At 37.0% G+C, this 22971-nt stretch overlaps 2 protein-coding genes across 2 annotated transcripts; both read right to left on the bottom strand.

Moving 5' to 3' along the window:
• Positions 1-6051: 6051 nt before the first annotated feature.
• On the bottom strand, positions 6052-12344 carry LOC127510017 (T-cell ecto-ADP-ribosyltransferase 2-like). Its single transcript, XM_051889500.1, has 3 exons — positions 7198-12344; positions 7013-7117; positions 6052-6937 (listed from the first exon to the last, which is right to left on the bottom strand). The coding sequence occupies exons 2-3, from the start codon at positions 7061-7063 to the stop codon at positions 6164-6166; spliced, it is 825 nt and encodes a 274-aa protein (XP_051745460.1). The 5' UTR covers positions 7064-7117; positions 7198-12344; the 3' UTR covers positions 6052-6163.
• Positions 12345-13047: 703 nt separating this feature from the next.
• On the bottom strand, positions 13048-20560 carry LOC127510055 (chymotrypsin-like protease CTRL-1). The gene is made up of 6 exons (XM_051889570.1): positions 20162-20560; positions 19202-19222; positions 18463-18628; positions 17359-17627; positions 17103-17251; positions 13048-16020 (listed from the first exon to the last, which is right to left on the bottom strand). Exons 1-6 carry the CDS (start codon positions 20214-20216, stop codon positions 15700-15702), a joined length of 981 nt encoding a protein of 326 aa, XP_051745530.1. The 5' UTR covers positions 20217-20560; the 3' UTR covers positions 13048-15699.
• Between the last annotated feature and the right edge of the window lie 2411 nt (positions 20561-22971).

The following is a 22971-nucleotide window of genomic DNA, read 5'->3' as shown; positions in this document are numbered from 1 at the left end:
TACACACAGACTGATATATTTCAAATGTTTATTTCTTTTAATTTTGATGATTATAACTGACAACTAAGGAAAATCCCAAATTCAGTATCTCAGAAAATTAGAATATTACTTAAGACCAATACAAAGAAATGATTTTTAGAAATCTTGGCCAACTGAAAAGTATGAACATGAAAAGTATGAGCATGTACAGCACTCAATACTTAGTTGGGGCTCCTTTTGCCTGAATTACTGCAGCAATGCGGCGTGGCATGGAGTCGATCAGTCTGTGGCACTGCTCAGGTGTTATAAGAGCCCAGGTTGCTCTGATAGTGGCCTTCAGCTCTTCTGCATTGTTGGGTCTGGCATATCGCATCTTCCTCTTCACAATACCCCATAGATTTTCTATGGGGTTAAGGTCAGGCGAGTTTGCTGGCCAGTTAAGAACAGGGATACCATGGTCCTTAAACCAGGTACTGGTAGCTTTGGCACTGTGTGCAGGTGCCAAGTCCTGTTGGAAAATGAAATCTGCATCTCCATAAAGTTGGTCAGCAGCAGGAAGCATGAAGTGCTCTAAAACTTCCTGGTATACGGCTGTGTTGACCTTGGACCTCAGAAAACACAGTGGACCAACACCAGCAGATGACATGGCACCCCAAACCATCACTGACTGTGGAAACTTTACACTGGACCTCAAGCAACGTGGATTGTGTGCCTCTCCTCTCTTCCTCCAGACTCTGGGACCCTGATTTCCAAAGGAAATGCAAAATTTACTTTCATCAGAGAACATAACTTTGGACCACTCAGCAGCAGTCCAGTCCTTTTTGTCTTTAGCCCAGGCGAGACGCTTCTGACGCTGTCTGCTGTTCAAGAGTGGCTTGACACAAGGAATGCGACAGCTGAAACCCATGTCTTGCATACGTCTGTGCGTAGTGGTTCTTGAAGCACTGACTCCAGCTGCAGTCCACTCTTTGTGAATCTCCCCCACATTTTTGAATGGGTTTTGTTTCACAATCCTCTCCAGGGTGCGGTTATCCCTATTGTTTGTACACTTTTTTTCTACCACATCTTTTCCTTCCCTTCGCCTCTCTATTAATGTGCTTGGACACAGAGCTCTGTGAACAGCCAGCCTCTTTTGCAATGACCTTTGTGTCTTGCCCTACTTGTGCAAGGTGTCAATGGTCGTCTTTTGGACAACTGTCAAGTCAGCAGTCTTCCCCATGATTGTGTAGCCTACAGAACTAGACTGAGAGACCATTTAAAGGCCTTTGCAGGTGTTTTGAGTTAATTAGCTGATTAGAGTGTGGCACCAGGTGTCTTCAGTATTGAACCTTTTCGCAATATTCTAATTTTCTGAGATACTGAATTTGGGATTTTCCTTAGTTGTCAGTTATAATCATCAAAATTAAAAGAAATAAACATTTGAAATATATCAGTCTGTGTGTAATGAATGAATATAATATACAAGTTTCACTTTTTGAATGGAATTAGTGAAATAAATCAACTTTTTGATGATATTCTAATTATATGACCAGCACCTGTATATGCCAACTGAGAACTTTCATCTCTTTTTAGCCTCTAAAATACAATGCAGACATATTAAAGTCTTTATTTTAACAGCTTATTAAACCCATTTCTAGACTACAGATATCTGTGTATAGTTGTACACTATTATTTATTTATTTTTTAAAAAAAGGATAAGTTGCGTGTATCATGGGATGCTGGCAAAGGCCACAAACTGTCTTTGCAGAGGGCCCAAGATTCGGCACTACGCCCCTGAGATGCGCATGCAACAAAGAAGATGTGCATTTGTGGATCAGGTGACACGTGTATTCATTGACGTCTTTTTTGAGTCAATCTAATTTGATTCATTTGGATTTTGAGACTTCCTTTTCATGGATTTCAAGCATTTCACATCCCACACACAAACAACAAATTATTAACTACCCATCTTTTTGACAAATTCACAAATGTGCATTGCTACATTTAAACTAATACTTTACAACTTCTGTGTGCAAAATCTAGAACTACGTGCATGTGAAGGCTTTTGTACAAATAGAGACATAGTTGTGAATACAAAACTTTGATTTTGTATTAATGTAGGTCAGAATTTGTGCGTGCAATGAGTAAGATCTGCATTTGTGGATCCGGTGACATGTGTACATTCATTAACTAGATTCCAAGTCGATCCTGTTTGATTCATTTGGATTTTGAGACGTTCATTTCTAGGGATGGGCAGATCGATATGAGGTATCGATATATCGATACTGACGTTGAGTACTGAAAGTATCAATACTCAAATTAAAATATCGATACTAAGGTGTTTTTTTTTTTTTTTTTTTTTACCAGTCACTGCCAACACTACATTCAAACAGGGTTGCGTTTAGCATCGTAAGAAAGTATCGTTTCCCAAAAGCATCAATGCAGCCCAGAACAATGCTTAACAGCAGACAGAAAAATATAATATTATTATTATTAGTTATTTCATAATAAACAAAATGAAATAGTAGCCTACATACTTTGTGCAATTACATTTATTTACATTGAAGGTTAAAAGTTCATATTGATGTTCTGTCAGAATACAAATGTTGCATTGAATGGGTGCAACAGCTTGTCACTGGCAGCTTATGAAAATGAACCATTACTAAAGTGACCATAGTTCAGCTAGGCATATAGTAGGCTTATTTGTAGATTTGGTTTACCAAGTAAACATTTTAACTATGTGTAAACAAAAATATAATCTAATAAACTGCAATTAAGGCATATTGAATGTTAAAATGCCTTTCAAATATAATGTTAAGTGGGTATCATAACCCATTTTACTCTTAGTAATTCAATAATTGAATAAATGTTAAAATCTATAAATTCATATTAGAGGTATCGTATCGGTATTAATATTGGCGATATTGACCTTGAAAGTATCGGTATCGTATCGAAAACAAAATAAGTGGTATCGCCCATCCCTATTCATTTCACCGGATTAGCCTTACACAGTCCACACACAACTGTCTAAGAAAACCTGCTACCACAAGATGGCAGTATAGCCTGCTAAAACAGACAACGGCACCATAATCAAGCGTTCTTCCCATAGACTGTAAAAAAATATGGACGTAGTGTCTGTGACTTCACCCATAGGTTTTTGAAGAGCATTTCTGAAGCCCAAAAGTGTCTGTTGTCTTGGTAGACTAGTGGTGGAATTTTTGTTTTGTGTGCAAGAGGTTCTGGGTTCTAATCCACCCTCATGTAATTTATTTAATTTTTTTTCTCATTAAAACCAAAAATGTTCATCAGTGATTTATGTGTATTTTGTTTTGTGATTTCACCGGAAGGAATAGAGTCTCCGGCCGCAACAGCGTTAAGCAATAGATTGAAGCGCTCGTCCGTGTGAAGACTGCTCAGTGTGCACGAGCGCCAGAGAACACTGTTGCGCTACTGATAACAGCGGCAACGAGCACTCGACATGATTTCAAAAACAACACATCCCAGCACCAGATCGCCAATTATTTAACACAAACAAATGAATTGCTAATCAATTAGAGAAGTTTCTTTTGTATTAGTATACATTCGTGCCGCGAGATGTTTCAAAAAGTGGTGGGGACAATATCGGCCCTGGCAAAAAGTGGTGGGGACATGTCCCATCCATCCCACCCGCAAAATACGCCTATGACACAGATGTACATCTGTCTCGAACATTAACCACTCAACAAGCCATATTATTTGATAATAGAATGAAATAATCCCGAAAAAAGCACAAACAAATCAGAGATGCCAAGTTCAGCGGCTGGAATTAGCTGAGGTAATGTGACGGCTCAGACAAATGGCTAGTAGTGACAGCAGTGTCAATCCACCTGTCACTCAAGTGGCCATGCCCTTAATTATGCAGAACTTTAAGGCTTAATATAATTTAAATCGATGAGGTATAAAAAAATTCATCCCCCTCAAAGTTGTCATGAAGGGAAAAATTAGCTGTATAGACAAAAAACACAATTTGTACCAGGCTGTAAACATGTTTTTTTTTTTTCTGCTGTGAAGTTGGGCATTTTAACATGGGGGTCAATGAGATTCTGCTCTCTTTTGGAGCCTGTCCCTAGTGGCCAGTTGATGAATTGCAGTTTAAGTCACTTCCGTGTTGGCTTCAAGAGAGACCACGGGAGTTTGCCGCTTGGTATGTACTCAAAGTTTACTACTGTTACACTTAAAGTATACTTAAGTATCCTTTTATACACAAAAAAGTGGGCCAATTTAGTCCAAAGTAGTATTGAAATAGTACACTCACAAGTATACTACTACTACATTGATATTAGTATACTTACTACATAAAGTATACTTAAAATATACTTGAACTTGAGTATAGCTCATAAAATGAGCTTTAAGTGTACTTATTTTTTGTAAGGGGAATCTCATCTAAAACGGTTAGCCTATCTAATAATTCAACACTTGTGAATGTCTGCTTTATGTGTGTGGGTTCACACTCTGAGTTTCTGCCGTAAAAGTCCATATATATGTCTATGCCTTTCCTCCACGTCAGTCGTACTTTGAGTTCTTGAGAAAGAGCTGCTTATTCCTTTATATGAAACACTTAAGTCACTGTTACTGATGTTGAGAACAGATCAGAAAGATCTCTGGTGTGAAACCACTTCCCATAATCTATAATCAGCCATGAAGTTGTAGACATTGTATTTCTTGTCTATAAACTCTTTTGCCTTATTATGACTTTAATACAGTGCAGAACTTTACAAACTCATTTCCATTCACAACAGACACATTTGCCATGTCAAAACTCTGCAACACTGGTATCGTCTGAATTCACAGTTTTCCACTTGTAAATACGACTTCCCTCTGTCATTCATGTGGCTGAAACACATAAATATGATTCTTCTGGCTTCACTTGAGCAACATGATTCTTGATTATTTTGCCTCAGCTTCATTTCTGTTGCACTCATGTTGATTTGATTGCTTCTTTTGTTCTCATTTGTAAGTTGCTTTGGAAAAAATGACTAAATGTAGAAGAATAAAGAATGTCATTCAGGTTTAAACAACACAAGGGTGAGTAAATGATAAATGACAGAATTATCATTTTTGGCTGAACTAACATTTAAGTTCATTGAACAAATGAAATGTACGTATATAGTGTCTTGTCACAGATGTATTTATCTCATTATGAGGCTTTTAGCTATATATAGATGCATCTGCTCATCTGTTAATGCGACACTTCTCAATGTTGTGTTTTAGTGGTTTCACAAGCACAAATGTTGTGACTGAGTAATGACCTAGTAAAGGCTTCATGGTGCATATATATATATATATATATATATATATACACGCACACACACACACACACACAGGGGGTGGGCGGCACTTACAGTTAACGGAAACTGTTCTCTTCTCTGCCATTTTGAAAATGTGCTTCCTTCCAACTCAAAAACTTGGGTATCAAAGTAATCTCTGAATCAGGCAAACAGAGCAGTGTCCACGTCTCCCTGACCGGCCTTCATTGCCATGTTTGTGTTTTCCTAAGCTTGGGCATTATTTTCCACTATTGTGAAATTAAACCACTATTACAATACCTCAATATAGCTGGCCTAAATTAGGCAATGGCCCTTCATTAATCTTATCAAGCAAAATTGTCTGACGCCTTGTCATTACATTGTTAATAGATCATATCTGGATATAAGAAACATGAGCCAACCTGTCAATAATCACAAGAAAATGTGCAAACAATATATGTGATTTGTAGACTGTTTACATGTACTGACTGATTAGTAAATACATTGTTTATGTATATATATATGTGTGTGTGTGTGTGTGTGTGTGTGACACAATATTGTCAATATTTTTGCTTTATTTTGCCAAAAAAGATAATCCTGTAGGCTACTAATCAAAACAGACCGTTTGCATCAACACAGTAATGTTTACTGGTAATATAGATTTAATTTTTCTATAAAAAATTGCATAAGGTCTATATTTAGAATTTTATTTTTAAAACATTTATCTCATAGCCAAATCTAATCCTAATGATGGCTGAATAGCAAACCCTTTTAAAATAATGTAAATGAAGAAAACATGGCCACTGAATTGGGTCACTTCAAAATTAACTTTATTTTGTTGAAGTTGTATTCTCTGACAAATAATCAGTACACTGAGAGGAAAGAGATACATTTATATTGATTTGTGTGGAAATGTTCATTCAAAACATTTGTTCCATTCCAAACATAATACTTATTTTTGGACTTGGTCCCCTGAATAAAGCACAGTTCAGATCACTTTTTGTTCCAGTGCTATTCAACACGAACACAGTGTCACACCAGAGATCTTTCTGATCTCTTCTCGTCTTGACATCAATGACATTAAACATCTCATACGGAGGAATCAGCCACTCTCTCTCACGAGGAAGCTTAGAATATTTTGTCACCTCAGCACCATAACAAGTACTGATATTAAAACAAGACACATTTCCAAAAATAGTTTTGTTACTATGAAGAGAGGAAGATGCAAATGATCCAAAACGAACTGTTGTGTTCAGTACGTTCTCATTAAATTTAACATTTGTACGACGATAAGTTGTCATGCATCCTTTTTGTGTTTTCTTCAGAATCTGTATCGCATCTGCTAACAAAAAATGAAGTGAATACCATTTGTATGTCTTGTTTGTGTAGTTTTGTTTACCGTAACGAGTGTCATTATTGAAATCACGAAATACCATATCATCAGTGTACACATAAATGGCAACTGAATGATTGCTTGTCAAGTTATCTTTACTGTAATCTTTCTGGCCATGTTCTAGACCTTTTTTCCAAGCCTTATTAAATTCAGCTGAGTTATTGAGTTCCTTCTGTAGATATTCTGTCTTCACCAGGTTTGCCATGTTCTCTCTACAGCCCTTAAAATCGTCATCAACAGAATTCACTGCCATATCCAATGGAAATATCTGTCCTTTGACAGCAGCAGCCGCTCTGAGATCCTGCATTAACAGATATCATAATGATCAATCATCTGTCTTCATGTCTGTAATATTCATACCAGAACACAAGCTCACCTCTCCTACGGCAGCTGAAATTAGTAGAAGAGCTTCAATCATCAGCAGCATCTTGATTCAGTCGAATCTCTCAGATGATCCAGTAGATCTAGTGAAGTGCAGATGCTGAAATACAAATACAAAATATATCACTTCTACAGGAATATGTGCATAGATGTGCACAATAACTTTACAGCTCAAATTACCTGGGAATGTTAGGAAATTTTGTTCTATTTTTTGTAGGAGCAACGATGAGAGAAGGCCAGAAAATGTAGTCGCTCACAGCCAGACGGCAACTCTTCAAACTAAGAGATGAGGAGGGTGAAGCTGCTTTTCATATCACTAACAATGTGTGTGTGGGTGTGTGTTTTCTGAGATATGACAGCTTACGTGTGATCTTAACAAAACTGTTTAGCTCATCATAATGCAACACTTATGAAGGTCTGTGTGGTTTCACACCAGTCAAACTGAGTAAGGCTGAAAAAAACACGTAGTTTTTACTCCCAGCTGTTCTCACACTATGAAAGTGACCGATTCAAATTAAACAAAAGAAACATCACTGAAATGATTGTGGTTTAAAAGCTGAACAAAATATTAATGATTAATGTGTTTTGAACATCTACTCATTCTTGCTATCAGCTTCTAGACAAAGACTGACCAAATTAATCAGAAAATGAAAACACAATTAAGCGCCTTGATCTGGGTTGTTGTTTAATGAAGAAGGTTTTAGGACAACTTTGATGAAAGATCTTGATCAACTTCAAATGTTGACTACTGTACTTCAGTTTACTTCGGTGTATTTGTATAGTGTTTAATGTTTTCTTTCTTTTACTAAATGATCATAATAAATTATTCAAACTAACAGGTTTGTTCCTGTCAGAGATGAGCAGTAGCTTAATTAAATGTATTTAAAATACGTATTTAATTACTTTTGAGTATTTTGTAATGTGTATTTTCCTTAACAAAGAAAAAATCAAATGTAATTTGTAATTAAATACTTTGAGAGAAAGTATTTTGTATTTAAAATACTAAAAATACAATGAAATATGTTATTTTTCTTCTCGCATACAATAACTTTCATCACCAGGCTTAAGGGCAGGGTAGGTCATTTTTGGAGAGGCTAGCAATAGTGAGCTAGCTTTGAAAGCATAAGATCCCACCCTCCCTTCAGAGTGTCTCCAAAGCCACGCCTCCTTCAAAACACATGAACGCGTGTAGCCCCTCCAGTTCGCACCTGCCCGCTCCAAGCGGGTCGCGAACTCGGGGCCCATCCGCATGGGAGTCGGACGCGCTAACAAGGATGGTAAAGGCTGCAACCCCTAGCGTCAGTCGCTAGAGCGTCTCTTGAGATCAGAGGAGTGAGGTTTACTCGCACAGCAACTACTAGCTGGCCTCCGTTACACTCACTCCCCTAAACCTCACTCCCATCCGGGTCACGGCACCAGTGTAGCCCCTCCAGTTCGTACCTGCCCGCTCCAAACGGGACGCGAACTCGGGCCCGTCCGCATGGGAGTCGGATGCTCTAACAAGGAGGCTAAAGGCTGCAACCCCTAGCGTCACTCGCTAGAGTAAGGTTTACTCGCAGCAGCAACTACTAGCTGGCCTCCGTTACACGCGCACAGCAGGGAGCAAAAGCGTCACCAGAGACGGCGTTAAACTACCTCCTGTCTCAAAGCACATAACATTACAATAATAATGAAGATTAACAACTTAAAGAGCTCTGACCTGTACCACCTGACTGCTGCAGATTAAATTTGGCGTTGGTAGTGTTGCCACTGAAACGCATAAATTAGAGTCACGGACCGCTCCTAGTATAACGTCATGGGTTGCCATTTCTTAATTACAGTAGTTATGGCGTGAGTGCAGCATAAGCTCATTGTTTTGGTTCACAAGGAACTGTAACAGTGCATTCACATGGGGAGTTGGCTTGATGGAGATTACTTTCCGGTGTTGCATGAATGCAGTTGGCTAGCGTCTGTGCTAGGGTATTTGCATAAGGCAATCTGATTGGCTGACATTTGTGTTGGCGCTTGAAAATTTGAGAAATTTCTTGGCTTGTTTGAGATGCATCTGCGCTGCGCAGACCGATCGGCAAATGTACAGCGAGAGCGACTGGAGAGCAGACAACTCTTTACGCTTTTGAATGACTCTTGCGGTACTTTGATGCCGATCGGTCTGCGCAGCGCCGATGCATCTCGAACAAGCCTTTTAACTTCTGCCACGAACAACGCAAGTGAAGCGACCCACAATTTAGTTCGGCAACGCATGACGTCACCCATTCAAAGTAAATGAGAAGCGTTAACACCGACGCCTCGTGTGAATGCTGTTACAAGGAATGCTGTTATAAGGGAGCTGTTGTTACAGTTGCTGAGCTCGTGACCGACGTCTATGTGATTAAATTCCCGCCAATAGTATTGTGGTCACGAATCAAAAAATAATAAGCGTGAATCAAAAATTTAAAAACACATGTAAAAATATATAGTACAAACTTAAAAAAATAATGCAAAATGATCAGAATGGCAAAGAACGGATCAAAATATAATAAGCGTGAATCGAAAAATTAAAAGCGCATTTAAAAAAATAACAAGCATGAATCAACTTTAAACACATTAAAAATGATATTGCACAAATCTTAAACTTGTGTTTATGTGTTCTTAAAAGTTGTTTTCCTTGCTTTTTATTACTCTGTTCTTTGTGCTCTCCTACATTTTGTGCTCATATTTTACTCTTTTGTACGCTTGTGCTGTTTTTCTCTTAGCTCTTCTTTTTACGTTTTCCTCAAATATTGCAGTTCGAGTTTCATGTAAATTAGGCCGGGCTTAAGCGTCACCATTGGTCCACTTGTTCTAGATTGACAGCTCCTCCTCTAGCCAATCAATCGAAGAGAGGGAGATGACATCACTTCAATGCGACTCATGGCTACCGATGCTCACACTCATACAGGAGAAGATAACCGTCACAGCTGGCAATTTCCGAGCTGGGGTAAAATCTTTCTGTGGTAGGACGTTGTTATACTGTATATAGTGATGGGCAGATCGAAGCTTCGTGAAACACTGAAGCAGCTGAAGCAAATGTGCCTTAATGTGTCGAGACTTCGAAACAATCTGACACCCGTCTCCACAGTGACCCCTAGTGGTCAGAACAGTGTAAATGCAACAAAACTCAGGCCAAACATGCATAAAAACACCTTTTACAAATGTATTGCAAGAGTTTTATTGAAAGTAAAATCTATCAAATGCTATTAACTAATCATCTAATAAGATTAAATATAGAGTGTCTGTATAATATGTGTTCTTTTATCAATTTTCAAGGCTTGTTTCTCTGTTCCATGGCTCAAGCTAAACAGGCCAATAAGAGATTAATAACTACCATTATTCATTTTAATTATTCTAATGTCTAATTAAAACATCTACAAATGTATAAAACCATAGGGTAAAGCCCATAGACACTTGTTCAACAGTTCTCAGTGAATCTGCATGATTCATGGGTTCACTTTATCATCGCTCTCTTGAAATTTCCACACCAAATTTCCATTTCCACATAAGCAGCGCGCATATGGGTGCAAATAGGTGGAGTCTGCTGCCTGAGCAAATCGCGCTACATTACTGCCGTTCTGTACCTGCAGATTTAGCACTTACTAGCATGAAGAACAATAGCCTGGCACAAAACGTGCATAAATATCAATTTAAGATTCAAACTCTTGATACAAAACAAAACCTATCTTATGTGAGTTCTTGTTTTTAATGTTGATAATATTATACGAGCTTAATGCAAATCCAAATATCCACACAACAGTTCAACAAACAAAAGGGTAATATTAAGTGTTATTCTTCACAGTATTTGCTCTATTTTGCAACGAAAGCAACAGCAGGATTACAACACAGCGGTGTTTCGAGAACGAATCTGCAACTTTGAACGAATCGCTGGTGAAAGTCATGATTCAATGATTCATTCATAAATACAGCCACTTGCGTCTTTGAACGAATGACTCGATGACTCACGCACTAAGACAGTGACTTACCGCCATCTACTTCTGCATATTTCTCTATTGAACATATTTTTATTTAAAACTTTATTAATGTTGTAAAGGTATTCATAAAGATTAAAAGGGTAGCTTTCAAAGGCAATTTAGGGGGCAAATATTGTCCCTTAATGGAAAATTTACAATCTAAGTGGAAGAGAGGGCTACGCAGAAAGATGGTAAATGCCTCAGGGGGTACTTCACTCTGAAAAGTTTGGGAACCACTGGTTTAGATCATTGTATATTGCTCGTAATTGTAAACTGTCTGCATATTTTGTCATGTATTGTTTTTCTGTAAACAGATTTATAGATTTTGTCTTTTTATGTAGGCCTACAGTATGTCATTGACAAGGGTGTTGGTTTATGAATTGTATCACATTTTAACACTGAGATTATAAAATTATAAAGTTAAGCAATAGCCTTCAGACCAGCAAGAGTGTTTTCCCCAGTATTATGCGATTGCAAATGTTTATTGAGCTGTTGTATAAATCAATATAGCAATACGTTAATTTTGAGTGTGTTTTTGCACTATTTTGATGAGAGCAGAACAGCAGTGTTTCTTAAATGAATTCCCGATGTGAACAAAACGTTTAAATGAAAGACTCACTCATAAAGACAGTAACTTTCCGCCACCTACTGGCCATTTAACTTCATATTTCTGTAACATGGATGGGCAATGTCGTTCCTGGAGTGCAGAGTTTAGCTTCAACCCTAATCAAACACACCTTAACCAGCTAATCAGTGTCTTCAGGATTATTAATAATACAGACGGGTGAGTTTTATTTTTTATTGTATCGGGGTTGGAGCTAAACTCTGGAGGACAGCGGCACTCCAGAACTGATGTTGCCTATCCCTGATATATAATTTTGTTTTTAAAGCTATATTTAAAACAATAATCTTAGAGTATTATGCAATTATGTAGCTATGTAAATAAACATATAAATTTATGTAAATAAATCACTGCATATCAAATCCACCTGGTTTCTGTAACTATCTCCTCTGTAACACTTTTGTAGTCAATGCATTCTTAGAATTAATTTACCTATGATCGTTTAACAACAACAATTAATAAGTATATTAGCTACAGTAGCCTTAGCATATTAGCATCATGAGCCAAGTAATATTTTAACACCAAATACCATATATTATGAACATAAAGATTAACAATCATAACAAGACTGCACGTTAAGAAGCCTATCTCAAAAAAAGGAATTATTTGTCCATAATTCAGATAATTTTACAGCTTGAAAGTCCTTGTAAAGTTTCAAATTAAACTGTTATCTTCCCTGTATGAGTCAGTAGCCATGAGTCGCATTGAAGTGATGTCATCTCCCTCTCTTCGATTGATTGGCTAGAGGAGGAGCTGTCAATCTAGAACAAGTGGACCAATGGTGACGCTTAAGCCCGGCCTAATTTACATGAAACTCGAACTGCAACATTTGAGCAAAACGTAGAAAGAAGAGCAAAGAGAAAAACAGCACAAGCGCACAAAAGAGTAAAATATGAGCAGAAAATGTAGGAGAGCACAAAGTAATAAAAGCAAGGAAAACAACTTTTAAGAACACATAAACACAAGTTTAAGATTTGTGCAATATCATTTTTAATGTGTTTAAAGTTGATTCATGCTTGTTATTTTTTTAAATGCGCTTTTAATTTTTGATCATTTTGAACATTCTGATCATTTTGCATTATTTTTTTTTAAGTTTGTGCTATATATTTTTACAGGTGTTTTTAAATTTTTGATTCACACTTATTATTTTTTGATCCGTGACCGGTTCGTTCTTAAAGGGACATCAGCGTAATAAACCTGCTTCTGTCTGTCATTATTGTTGATCAAGCAACAAAAGAGAAGGACAAAATCACTCACTGCTCCTTACTGAATAACTTTAGTATCTTTATAAGGATCATCAATCTATATTTAATTGTTACATTGAACACTTCAAATGATGTAAATTTTGTTTGTATTTTCAAATTACAAATGACTTGTATTTTAATTAAATACATTTTTTACAGCTGTATTTTGTATTTTATTTAAATACATTTGATGAGTAAGTATTTGTAATTTGTAACTAAATACTTTTTGATGTATTTGTGCCCATCTCTGGTTCCTGTGTACCTGTTCGGATCAGTTGGCCTGGTGTTACTGATGGCAGAACTCATATTGAAAGCGGGAGTGAAACTGAACACTTCACTCATACAGTAATAATTTTATCAAATTAAATTAAATTAAAATGCTTCCAAAATCCATTTTATACAACAGTTCTTTCTGGTTCTCGAATCTGATTGGCTGAGAGCCATGCAATATTCTCCCAGTATCAGCAGCTCTGGAACCGTTTCACAGTTTGTATCACTCCACTTGCGGCGACTGTCATGGCGGTCGAGCCAATCAACCATATTTTTTTTTATAAAAACTACTGTTGTTATGTCACGAAATGTAGTTTAAAGAGTTTTTTAGGTGAGAATGTAGTTATTTAGACCTCAAATATGTGTCTCATATTTAAACATAGTGCCTTTTTTAGAATTCGTTTTGACGCTTTTGCAGATGTGAGCTCCAGACCGCCAGCGGTCGTTCAGTGCTCGTGTACCCGCCGAGAACAGCTTCATTTCAGCCAGTCCTTCGGGTATTTACTGCTGGCTCTTATGTAGATTGTGGTTAAAAATATAATTAATTTGGGGTATATCAAACGGGCAATCTTTGGTCTTATTAATCTAATACTTGTTCCAGAGCAAAAAGATGTGGGTTAATTAAAAAATTAAATTTCAGAACTTTATATTTAGGCTATATTTAACTTAAATCCTGTACTGGAGTGCTGCTTTTGTGTGTTTGACTAAATTGTTTGCTTGTGTTTATGTCTTTTATAATGGCTATTGTTGTTAATTTAAATGTTGTTCAATAAATATTATTTTATATACATAATATGCCGTATTTGGTACTGAGAAAGGGTCCATCAATAGTATAAGTGAAATTTACATTATTACGCCATTAGATGGCAACAAAGACTCTCTTTATGAGTGAGTCAGAACAAGGAAGTTGTTTTAGCACTGTGGGAACTTTTAAAAGGACAAAGACAAAGATGTTGCGTTCCTCTGCAGATATTCAAACAGATTTGTTTTTATAATGGATATAATATTATGGACATTGACCTGAAGAATGACTGTTAAATCAGATGCAGGTAATACACTCGTTTAGTCAATCTTTCTTTTTCATAATACCAAAATACTCTACATAATACAATAAGCTTCAATAAAGCGACTGTTCCTTCGTTACTAGTTCTAAAGTCACGTTTTAGATTTAGTAACAGAGGCTTGGGCTGACAACTTGAGATTTGAATCCATGGCAGAAGTAGTCTTTAAAGACACTCCGTTGCTGTTTCAGTGGACACATGAAGTCAAACTGCAACAAAAGTTGTTACCTATTTGCCGCCATCACTGCTGAAGCTTCTCTGACAACAAACATGACAAGCTGCTTCTTCTTCAGCTTTTGCCTTTATATTCAACATGACCGCGGACACTTCCTACTAGTGGTCTGCATGCACGTCGACGCGGACACATTGCAGAAGTACAAATGAAAACAGACGCATAGCCTACGGTGCAGAGGCTCCCGTATCAATCAGCCTTTACTCCTGCTGATTTTGCTAATATATTTCAGACAATCAGTTAAATGAGAGAGTTCACCCAAAAACAAATCCTGTCATCAAATGCTCACCCTCATCTCTCTCTAAACCTGTATGTGGGCAATGAATGTGAACTGCATCTATTCACTGTGAGTCTCAGTCTGTTCTTTGCACAAAGCTATCAAATGGCTTCAGAAGACTCAAAATATGCTGCAACAGACATTGACTACTTTGAGAAAGCTTTTTTGTCCTTTTCAAAGATCACTCTTTGTCATAATTTACTGTTTGTCATGTTCTCACCACCACCGTCAGGTTACATAACAATAAATGGTCATGTGTTACATTTTAAAACAGGCATTAGAATTAGTTTTTCTAGCTTTCCACTCCATGCATTTGTCCTTGTATTTCCAACAACTATTCCTCTAGGATCCAGAAGTTTCAAATGGCCGTATACACCCTGTTATTGGGAGAAAATCATCTAGCAGCCAAGAGTTCTGATTTAACAAAATCTTCTGTATGAATACAGAAATGCTACATCTATCTCGTTAAATTAATTTGTTTTGGGCTTAACTGGCTATAAATCAGAACCAGATGCTTTTTGCTTCAAAACACAAGATCAGCAACTGACCGATCTTCTTCATTTGTTTGATTCTCTTGCTTTGCTTTTGTCTTTAAAATGCCACTTGGCCTGTGGAGATTATATCCCATTTTCCAAGCACTGGGATTCTCTGGTAACTTTGTCACTCTTCATCTCAGCCGCTGTGAGTCTTTGCTGTGCCTGCCCTGCTGGACTATGGTTCGCCTATTGGACGCCTCTATTTGCGCCCCTATTTGCAGTCTATCCTTCTGACTCTTGCAACACTGCTGGCTGAGTTAGTCTCCACTTCTCTGCTGGCTGAGTTGTTGTTCACTGCTTGGCTCAGCTGTTTTATGAGTGGGGGGTCTGTCTCTCAGGATCTTTGTGAAGCTATCAAGCCACATCCTAGCAACCATGTAGAGCACCCTAGCAACACGTTTCACAGACTTTCTTTCAAATAGATCAAAAGGACATCTTTAGATGTCATAGAAACATATCAGTGGTTTCGTTTGACCACTCGTTTGAAAATGAGAAGGGAGAGCAAGAAGGTGAAAGGAATGAGGATGAACGTGAGAGAAAGGGATAATAAGAGTGGGTTGGGTACGCTTCCAAAGTTGGAGTTGGATGATGCATTGAATTCAACAAATCCGGGTGTGTTGTTTCCCATGTAAGACTTGATCCAGTCCTGGTACCGAGAAACTCTGGTGAACACACTGGGATATTTGGGGTCTTCACATTTTTGTGAAGTAAAACTCGAAATGCCGGACTGAATCCACAGGGAACCGTTCCTACTGAGCACTGGACCTCCAGAGTCTCCCTGTATTGAAAAACATTCAGCATTTATATCTCTGACAATATGGACTACAACGGTTATATACATAATGGTAAAAGTATGCTAGCCATGTGTCCACTAAAGCATTTTTATCCTGAGGCCAGCATACCTATTTTAACTGTTTAAAGTGGGAGCACTAAATATTTTTCTTTCCTTTGTATCCTTCCCTTGCATCCCAATCAGGGTGGAGCTGAGACGTGAGGATAGGAAGCAGGTAAAGGAAACAAGGATTCAAAAACTAGAAATGAGAAGCACCCCAAGACTTGTTTAGGTGCGTTCAAACGTCCTCGTAATTCCTGCAGTTACGAGATTCTAGCTTGAAAAAGCGTTCACGTCCTCATAGAGATCGTAGTTACAGCTTGTAAGCTGGGAGTTTTCTGAAAGCTCCCACATGTACCACCTGACCGCTGTGTAGATTCATTTAGCTCAGAGTATAACGTCACGTGTTGTCATTGCAGGATTCCAGTAAATACAAGGTGGCGTGAATGCAGCATTTAACTTTAGGTAAAACCAAGTGTGAGACACACTTCCTGGAAAATGAAGCTAAGATGTTTTGATCGCCCCCTGGTGGCTGGCTGCAGTAAAGGTCCCTGTTCATTTTTCAAATAACTTTGGGTTTATTTAATTATTTGATGGTATAATTATGGGATGTGGCGTCATGATTGTTTGCCTTCGACTGGATCAGAAGGAGTTTGGGTGGGGCCTTGATACCGTGGCTCCACCTCACGATCACTACTGCGCAGACTCAGACTCATGACAACATCAGCATGATAGCGGACATTTATGGGACATTTTGGTTTTATTTTCTCTACAGTGTTTTCTATAGTGGAAGAAAGTGTAGGCATCTTTTTACCTTTGTGTCTTATTTTAATTTATTTTATAGTCTGCTCTGCAACTCTGTTCTTTCCTCTGCAGATCATGCAGTCATAGTGTACGAGTTTATGATCAGTGGAGTAAAAACTGGGCTTAATTAAGCAACTAGGTTGGCAGTGTAAAGTTTGCAGGTGAGTATATTGTGTAAATTGCTTTGGATTAAAAAGGGTTCAAATTAATGACTGGTATCTTACCGAACAGATACTTTTCTCTTGCTGATTTAAAAATCCAGCACAAATCATATTGCTTGTGATTCTGTTGACCCCGAAATAAGCCCTATTACAGTCACTGTTGCTCACAATGGGCATCATCACCTGCTGCAGTGTATTAGGAAGCTGGGTGTCTGTGAAACAGATCAGAGCACACATTTTATGGCTTTAAAAAACATTTCTAGGACAACTGTTGAGGTTTTCAGTATTGTTCATATTTGGTTGGTTGATGTTCACTCACCTCCAGATTGTAGCTTGCCCCATCCAGTGACCCAGCTTATTGTACCTGCATCAAATACACTACCAGCCGCCGCCAGACAGACCGGCTTAATGTATTTAGAGAAGGTCACAGAAGAGTTGAGCTGGACCAGTGCTATGTCATTGTCAATAGCAGAACTGTCATAGTTAGGATGGGTGATGATTCGACTCGCTGTCCTGGATGTCTCTTTAGGGTTTGAGCCGGATTGTCTCAGACGACCAAAGTACATTACTACCTTAGACACATCAGTGCTGTAAATAGAGAAATTCTGTTTTAATCTCACTATTATCAATCTACAAATGAAGAGTTTGGTTTGAAAACGCGATAAATGCCATTTTTAAAAAATTTTTTTTTTTAAATTTAAAAAAAAAAAAATTTGTGAAAAATGTGATATCCGTCGTGTTATTCTGTCAGGTTTTCTCACTTTCTTTCCAAATCGCGACAAACGCCACTCTCCTTTTTCTGCAGAACGCGATATGTCTGCTCAACCAATCACAGCGCACCATTCCACCCACTGTAAACATTAAAGTCTTTTTAAAAAGCCATTTTTAATACCAATGTACTCGGCAAATGTGTTTATTTAACCGTACAGTGGCGCCAGATACTCTTTAATCGGTAATGACAAATAATTCATAACATTAACAAGATGACCATTTTGGGAGCGACGGCTGAATGTATTTTTAGTAAAATGCCTGTATATAAGATAAATATTGGCAAAGTTTAGACTCTGTCATATATGTGAATCAACTTACTTTGTTGTGTATTTTCAATTTGAAAAATAACTTTTATATTGATGGATTAATTGCATTTTGAAAAAAAAAAGTGTCATGGATTTATTGCATTTTGGGAAAAAAATAATAATATGTTTTTATAATAAACTTTTTGAAATCAAAATGTTGATTTGAATTTTTTGAATGTTTTTAAAACCAAAAGATGCTGTGTGAAAGTTTGAAACAGACAATAGTGGTTTTCATCTTGCCACTTTTTTGGTAAAGAAAACACCTTTTTACTCAAATTAATCAAAATGGAGTTGCATTTTGGAACAAAACTCTTCAAATGTATCTTGAACATTATTTTGCTTCATACTTCTGGAAGCAGTGAGCTGCAGATAAAACCCAGTCTTTGGTGATCAGAGTCCCGCCACAGTTATGTCTTAAGCCGAAAACATGAATGCTGACTTGCCACGGCCAAGACCCAGCTGTCGCATTTGTTCCTCCAACAATCCTGCTGTTGAGGGGGGCTCGACCACATACTGATGATGAGAGAAAGAAGATATGAGGTTTCCTTGTTAAAATGCCTCTCCGACATAGAAGAAACATTCTGTGTGGGTAACACTTTAGAATAATGTTCAGTTATAAGCAGAGTACGTTACGTAATACAAAAATCCAGTAACTGTAATTTTGTTTTCAAAGAAGAAAATGCAAACGACATGGTTGTACAGTGAAAACTCTGCCTTCCAGCTACAAAAACACTTTCTTTATCAAAGGACTAAAAAATAATCTGTAATACCATACTGTAGCCACTAGATGTCTGAACAACCCTTTACACACACACACACACATACACATACACATCTGTGTGTGTGTGTGTGTAAATATATATATATATATATATATATATATATATATATATATATATATATATATATTTAGGGCTGTGTATTCCTAAGTTGTGGAAATGAGACATGATTGCTTAGTTTTAATAGTTTTTAATAATATAATCCACTGGAATCACCTGACTGTAAGGCATTTATAAATGTTTATCCACTGTGACTTGTAACTGAACGTTATTATAAAGTGTTGGGGAACAAGATATGATAACTTACCATCTAGCTGGCTGAGCGAACCTGTGTGTTTAGACAAAGACAAAATAAGTAGAGGATAGAGAATAGAAGAGAGCTGATGAACTGGTTTGCCTGTTACATCAGCGCTGGCACATGCTGACATAAAAACAACATACAATCTTTCTCCTGAATAATGGTGTTTATGGATTTTAGCCAAAATACCTGTTAAATTATTTTATAGTCATATGAAATTAAGAAACTATCCAAAGAAAAGCAATTTGAAGAATGGGTGGATGACCCAAACCCCAAAGTGTAGCTATATTTAAACAACTTAATCTGTATTTAGTGAGAGTCGTCTGTCTTTGAATGCATTTTCAAACAATGTGCAAGTAGTCACCAAATATATAAATAACAGAAATATAAGTGTGGAATTTCTGTGGTGACCAAAACTATCTTTTAGCTTCTTTAAAGTCACCATCCGTTCAGACTCTGAACTTTCACTCAACCAAATTTGAACTGTCCTGGAATAAACATGAATTAAAATGATCCATTAAAATACAGAAATTATGCATTTGTGAAGAAATTCATTCAAATGCAGAATTTGTGCTTATCTACAGAACCAATTTCAAGCATTCATCCATAAATCTTCAGATCCAAAGATTTTTATAATCATGAGAAATTAAAATGCTTGTCAGTTTTTATACAACTGAAATAACCATTACTGAATTTACATTTACATTCACATTAGTCATTTAGCAGACACTTTTATCCAAAGCGACTTACAAATGAGAATAGTAGAATCAATGAAATCAACATGAGAACAACAGTACGTAAGTGCTGTGTGAAGTCACAGTTATGACAGTAACAAGCTCGTAGCAAGGATTTTTTTTTTTTTTTTTTTTTAAATAAATACACAAATAGATGGAAGGAGAATAGAAATCAAGGTAAGTGCTACAAATACATCTAATTATGTCATATTATAGACATTTTGTAAGATCTTACGTGCTGTGTAGATAAGGATGAAACCGGCAACACTTAAAGCGGTGTTAAACTTCATAATTCTGTTCTGGTCTGTGATCTGACTGCTGTTTCCACGACTGTCAGGTTTCTGCTGAGATGTAAAGCAAGTACTACTGCTTTTGTCAAGAGTTTTCTGCCCCACCCCACTACTACGTTCATCTCTGTCTCAGATGTTTTCCGAAAAAAAGCTTCTTTTCAGCTTTTCATGTGTGCCTTTTATGGATGTGGGTGGAACGTGTCCCCACCACTTTTTGCTAAAAATTATTTCACCCCATCAATTTTTCAAGGCCTGTGAAAAAAATAGCCTGCAGAAAGCATCTCCAATCCATCATTCTTACATGAACACTCTTTTACTGGTTGATTGAAGTGATGAAGCTCCTACCAAATCATACATTCACAGACATACACATTTAATCCACAATATAGCGGGAGTATACAGAGATGGTTTGTTGATTAAATATATCAAAATGTCTGTCAATGTTACATTTGGTTGGGTTTGTCTGTGTAACTTGAGACCTGTAAAATGCTTGAATTAGGGACATTGTGATGAACCAACACTGACTAATATGGTATCTATCTTTAAACATCCGTCATGAGTTCAACATTTTATCCAGGTATATTCAGATGGGCACATAAACCTGTACTCCACTGAGTCAATAGTTTGTTAAAATGAGCAAACTTCCATAACCACTGAACCTTAAAAAACTAAAATATTTATTCTAAAGACCCAAGACCAGATGCTATTGCCCTGTTTATGACGATATTTGATTACTTTAACAGAGAAAAGGCCTGCATGTACTTTCATAATTCTAGGCACCTATATGCTGTATAGCCAAAATATGAGAAAAACATATGAGCTGTCAACACTATTCATGCTTATAAAAGCAGAACCATCAATCATTTTTAAAGATTCTTTTGTTATCAGGATTTCAGGCCTGGAGGTATGCAGAAACATAAGTCATACTGCAAATGAATACATTATGACCCTCTGAAAAAAATTTGAAGTATGAAACTGGAATTTTTACAAGAAGTGGATGATCGCTGGTTACTCCACAGTCACACGACAGGTAAAACCAGACGACCTTCTACAGAAGCAACAGTTTCCAGTAAGTCACATTTTACACTCAAAAAATTAATTGTTGTATTTACTTAAAAAAGCCGTCTCAAGTGGGTTCCATACAACTATTTTGAGTAATTTGTACAAATAACAATTTAGTTGTATGAACAAAATAACTTCAAGTAAAGCTGACAAAATGTATTTGTGTAAATACACAATTGTTGACTTAATTTACCTTATTAATAAGGTACTCACTCAAAAAACAATAGCTCATTGAACAAACTCAATTTAATTGAGAGCAGGAATTCCATCCTATATACATGCATATATGAGGCTCACAGCCTAAACACAGGCGCCACTCTTCTGCATAATGGTAACCACAACATTCAAAAACATTACAGAAACTCCTTTAAATGTCCAACATAACTGAACATTAAACACTAACATAAACGGTTTATTTCTAGAGCACATTTAAAAATATTACATACTAAAAGCCAAAGAGAAAAGATGAGTTTTAAGGCAAGATTTGAACTCAGGTAGTGGAAGCCATTCTAATAAAATTAGGAAGATTGTTCCAAAGCGTGGGGCCAGCCACTTTAAAAGCTGGGGATCGTAAGGAGGAATTTGCCATCCGATCTTTGTCCTCTCACAGGAGTGTAGGGGTGAAGTAGGTTAGTCAGATAAGAAGGAGCTAGATTATTTAAAGATTTAGACACAAGTAGTAAGATTTTATACTCAGTTCTGTAATGGGTAGGCAACCAGTGTAGGGATCTCAGGAGGGGCGTAACATGATCAAATTTTTTTACGTCCCTTCAGAAATCTAGCTGCAGCATTTTGGACTACTTGTAGTCAAGAAATTTGGGTCTTTGAGATGCCATAATAGAGGGAGTTGCAGTAGTCCAGCCGAGACTTAATGAGGGCATGGATTGCAATCTTTAAAGAGCTCTCTGAAAGGAAAGATTTAATTTTAGAAAGAGAACAAAGAACTAGAACCAACATTTGATTTGTTTGCCACATTTCAAGCAGTTGTCAATTACCAGACACAGATTCCACATGTATATCATTGGTATAACAATGGAAGAAAATGTTTCCTAAATTTGGAACCCAGAGGAAGTAGATATAGAGAGAAAAGGGTGGGTGCCAAAATAGAACCCTGAGGCACACCACAAGTTAGATTGCCTAAGGAGAAAGTCAATCTAATTTGTACTATAACAGAAAAACTTTGATTTGTTAAACCAACTTAACTTTAACTTGATGGACCCTGATTGCAAACACTTTAGCTATGACACAATTCCCAGTCCCACAATGTCAATTATTTGCCTCAAATAATGAGGGTGTATTGAATTATAGAGACATGAGCAGGGTTAAAGTTTTGCAATTACTTCCTTTACTGATTGTAAGAAGACAGGGTTAAAAGTCGTCCAAGAGGCAGATGGGTTAACAAACGTCAACATTTCATAATCTGTATCATAATCTTGTATCTGGGCCCTCAGACTCATCACTTTGTCACTGAAGTATCTCAAGAAATCTTCACAGAGGTAGGATTTTGAAAGGAATTTACATGAGGGATTAACACTGAATTTATGACAGAGAAAAGAACTTTGGTGGTGTGTGTCAATCAAATTAGAGAAATAAAAAGACTTGGCTCTCTTAACAGTTCTCTGGTACAAAGTCAAACAGTTCTTAAAAATATCAAAGGATATTTGCAGTTTGTCTTTTTTCCATTTTCTTTCCG

The sequence above is a fragment of the Ctenopharyngodon idella genome, chromosome 3, assembly GCF_019924925.1.
Source record: "Ctenopharyngodon idella isolate HZGC_01 chromosome 3, HZGC01, whole genome shotgun sequence".
Lineage (NCBI taxonomy): Eukaryota > Metazoa > Chordata > Actinopteri > Cypriniformes > Xenocyprididae > Ctenopharyngodon > Ctenopharyngodon idella.
Note: the sequence above shows the minus strand (reverse complement) of the source record. Positions and strands in the feature narration are given on the sequence as shown.

What these genes read in the sequence shown, in the direction of transcription:
- LOC127510055 (XM_051889570.1), bottom strand. Translation starts at nt 20,216, where the DNA reads ATGAAGTTTAACACCGCTTTAAGTGTTGCCGGTTTCATCCTTATCTAC. An exon ending in GCAGCTCACTGCTTCCAGAA is followed by an intron (nt 17,628 to 18,462) that starts GTATGAAGCAAA and finishes CTCTATTTACAG; the next exon opens with CACTGATGTGTCTAAGGTAG. An exon ending in GGGCAAGCTACAATCTGGAG is followed by an intron (nt 17,252 to 17,358) that starts GTGAGTGAACAT and finishes TCTGTTTCACAG; the next exon opens with ACACCCAGCTTCCTAATACA.
- LOC127510017 (XM_051889500.1), bottom strand. Translation starts at nt 7,063, where the DNA reads ATGCTGCTGATGATTGAAGCTCTTCTACTAATTTCAGCTGCCGTAGGA. An exon ending in TTTCAGCTGCCGTAGGAGAG is followed by an intron (nt 6,938 to 7,012) that starts GTGAGCTTGTGT and finishes CTGTTAATGCAG; the next exon opens with GATCTCAGAGCGGCTGCTGC.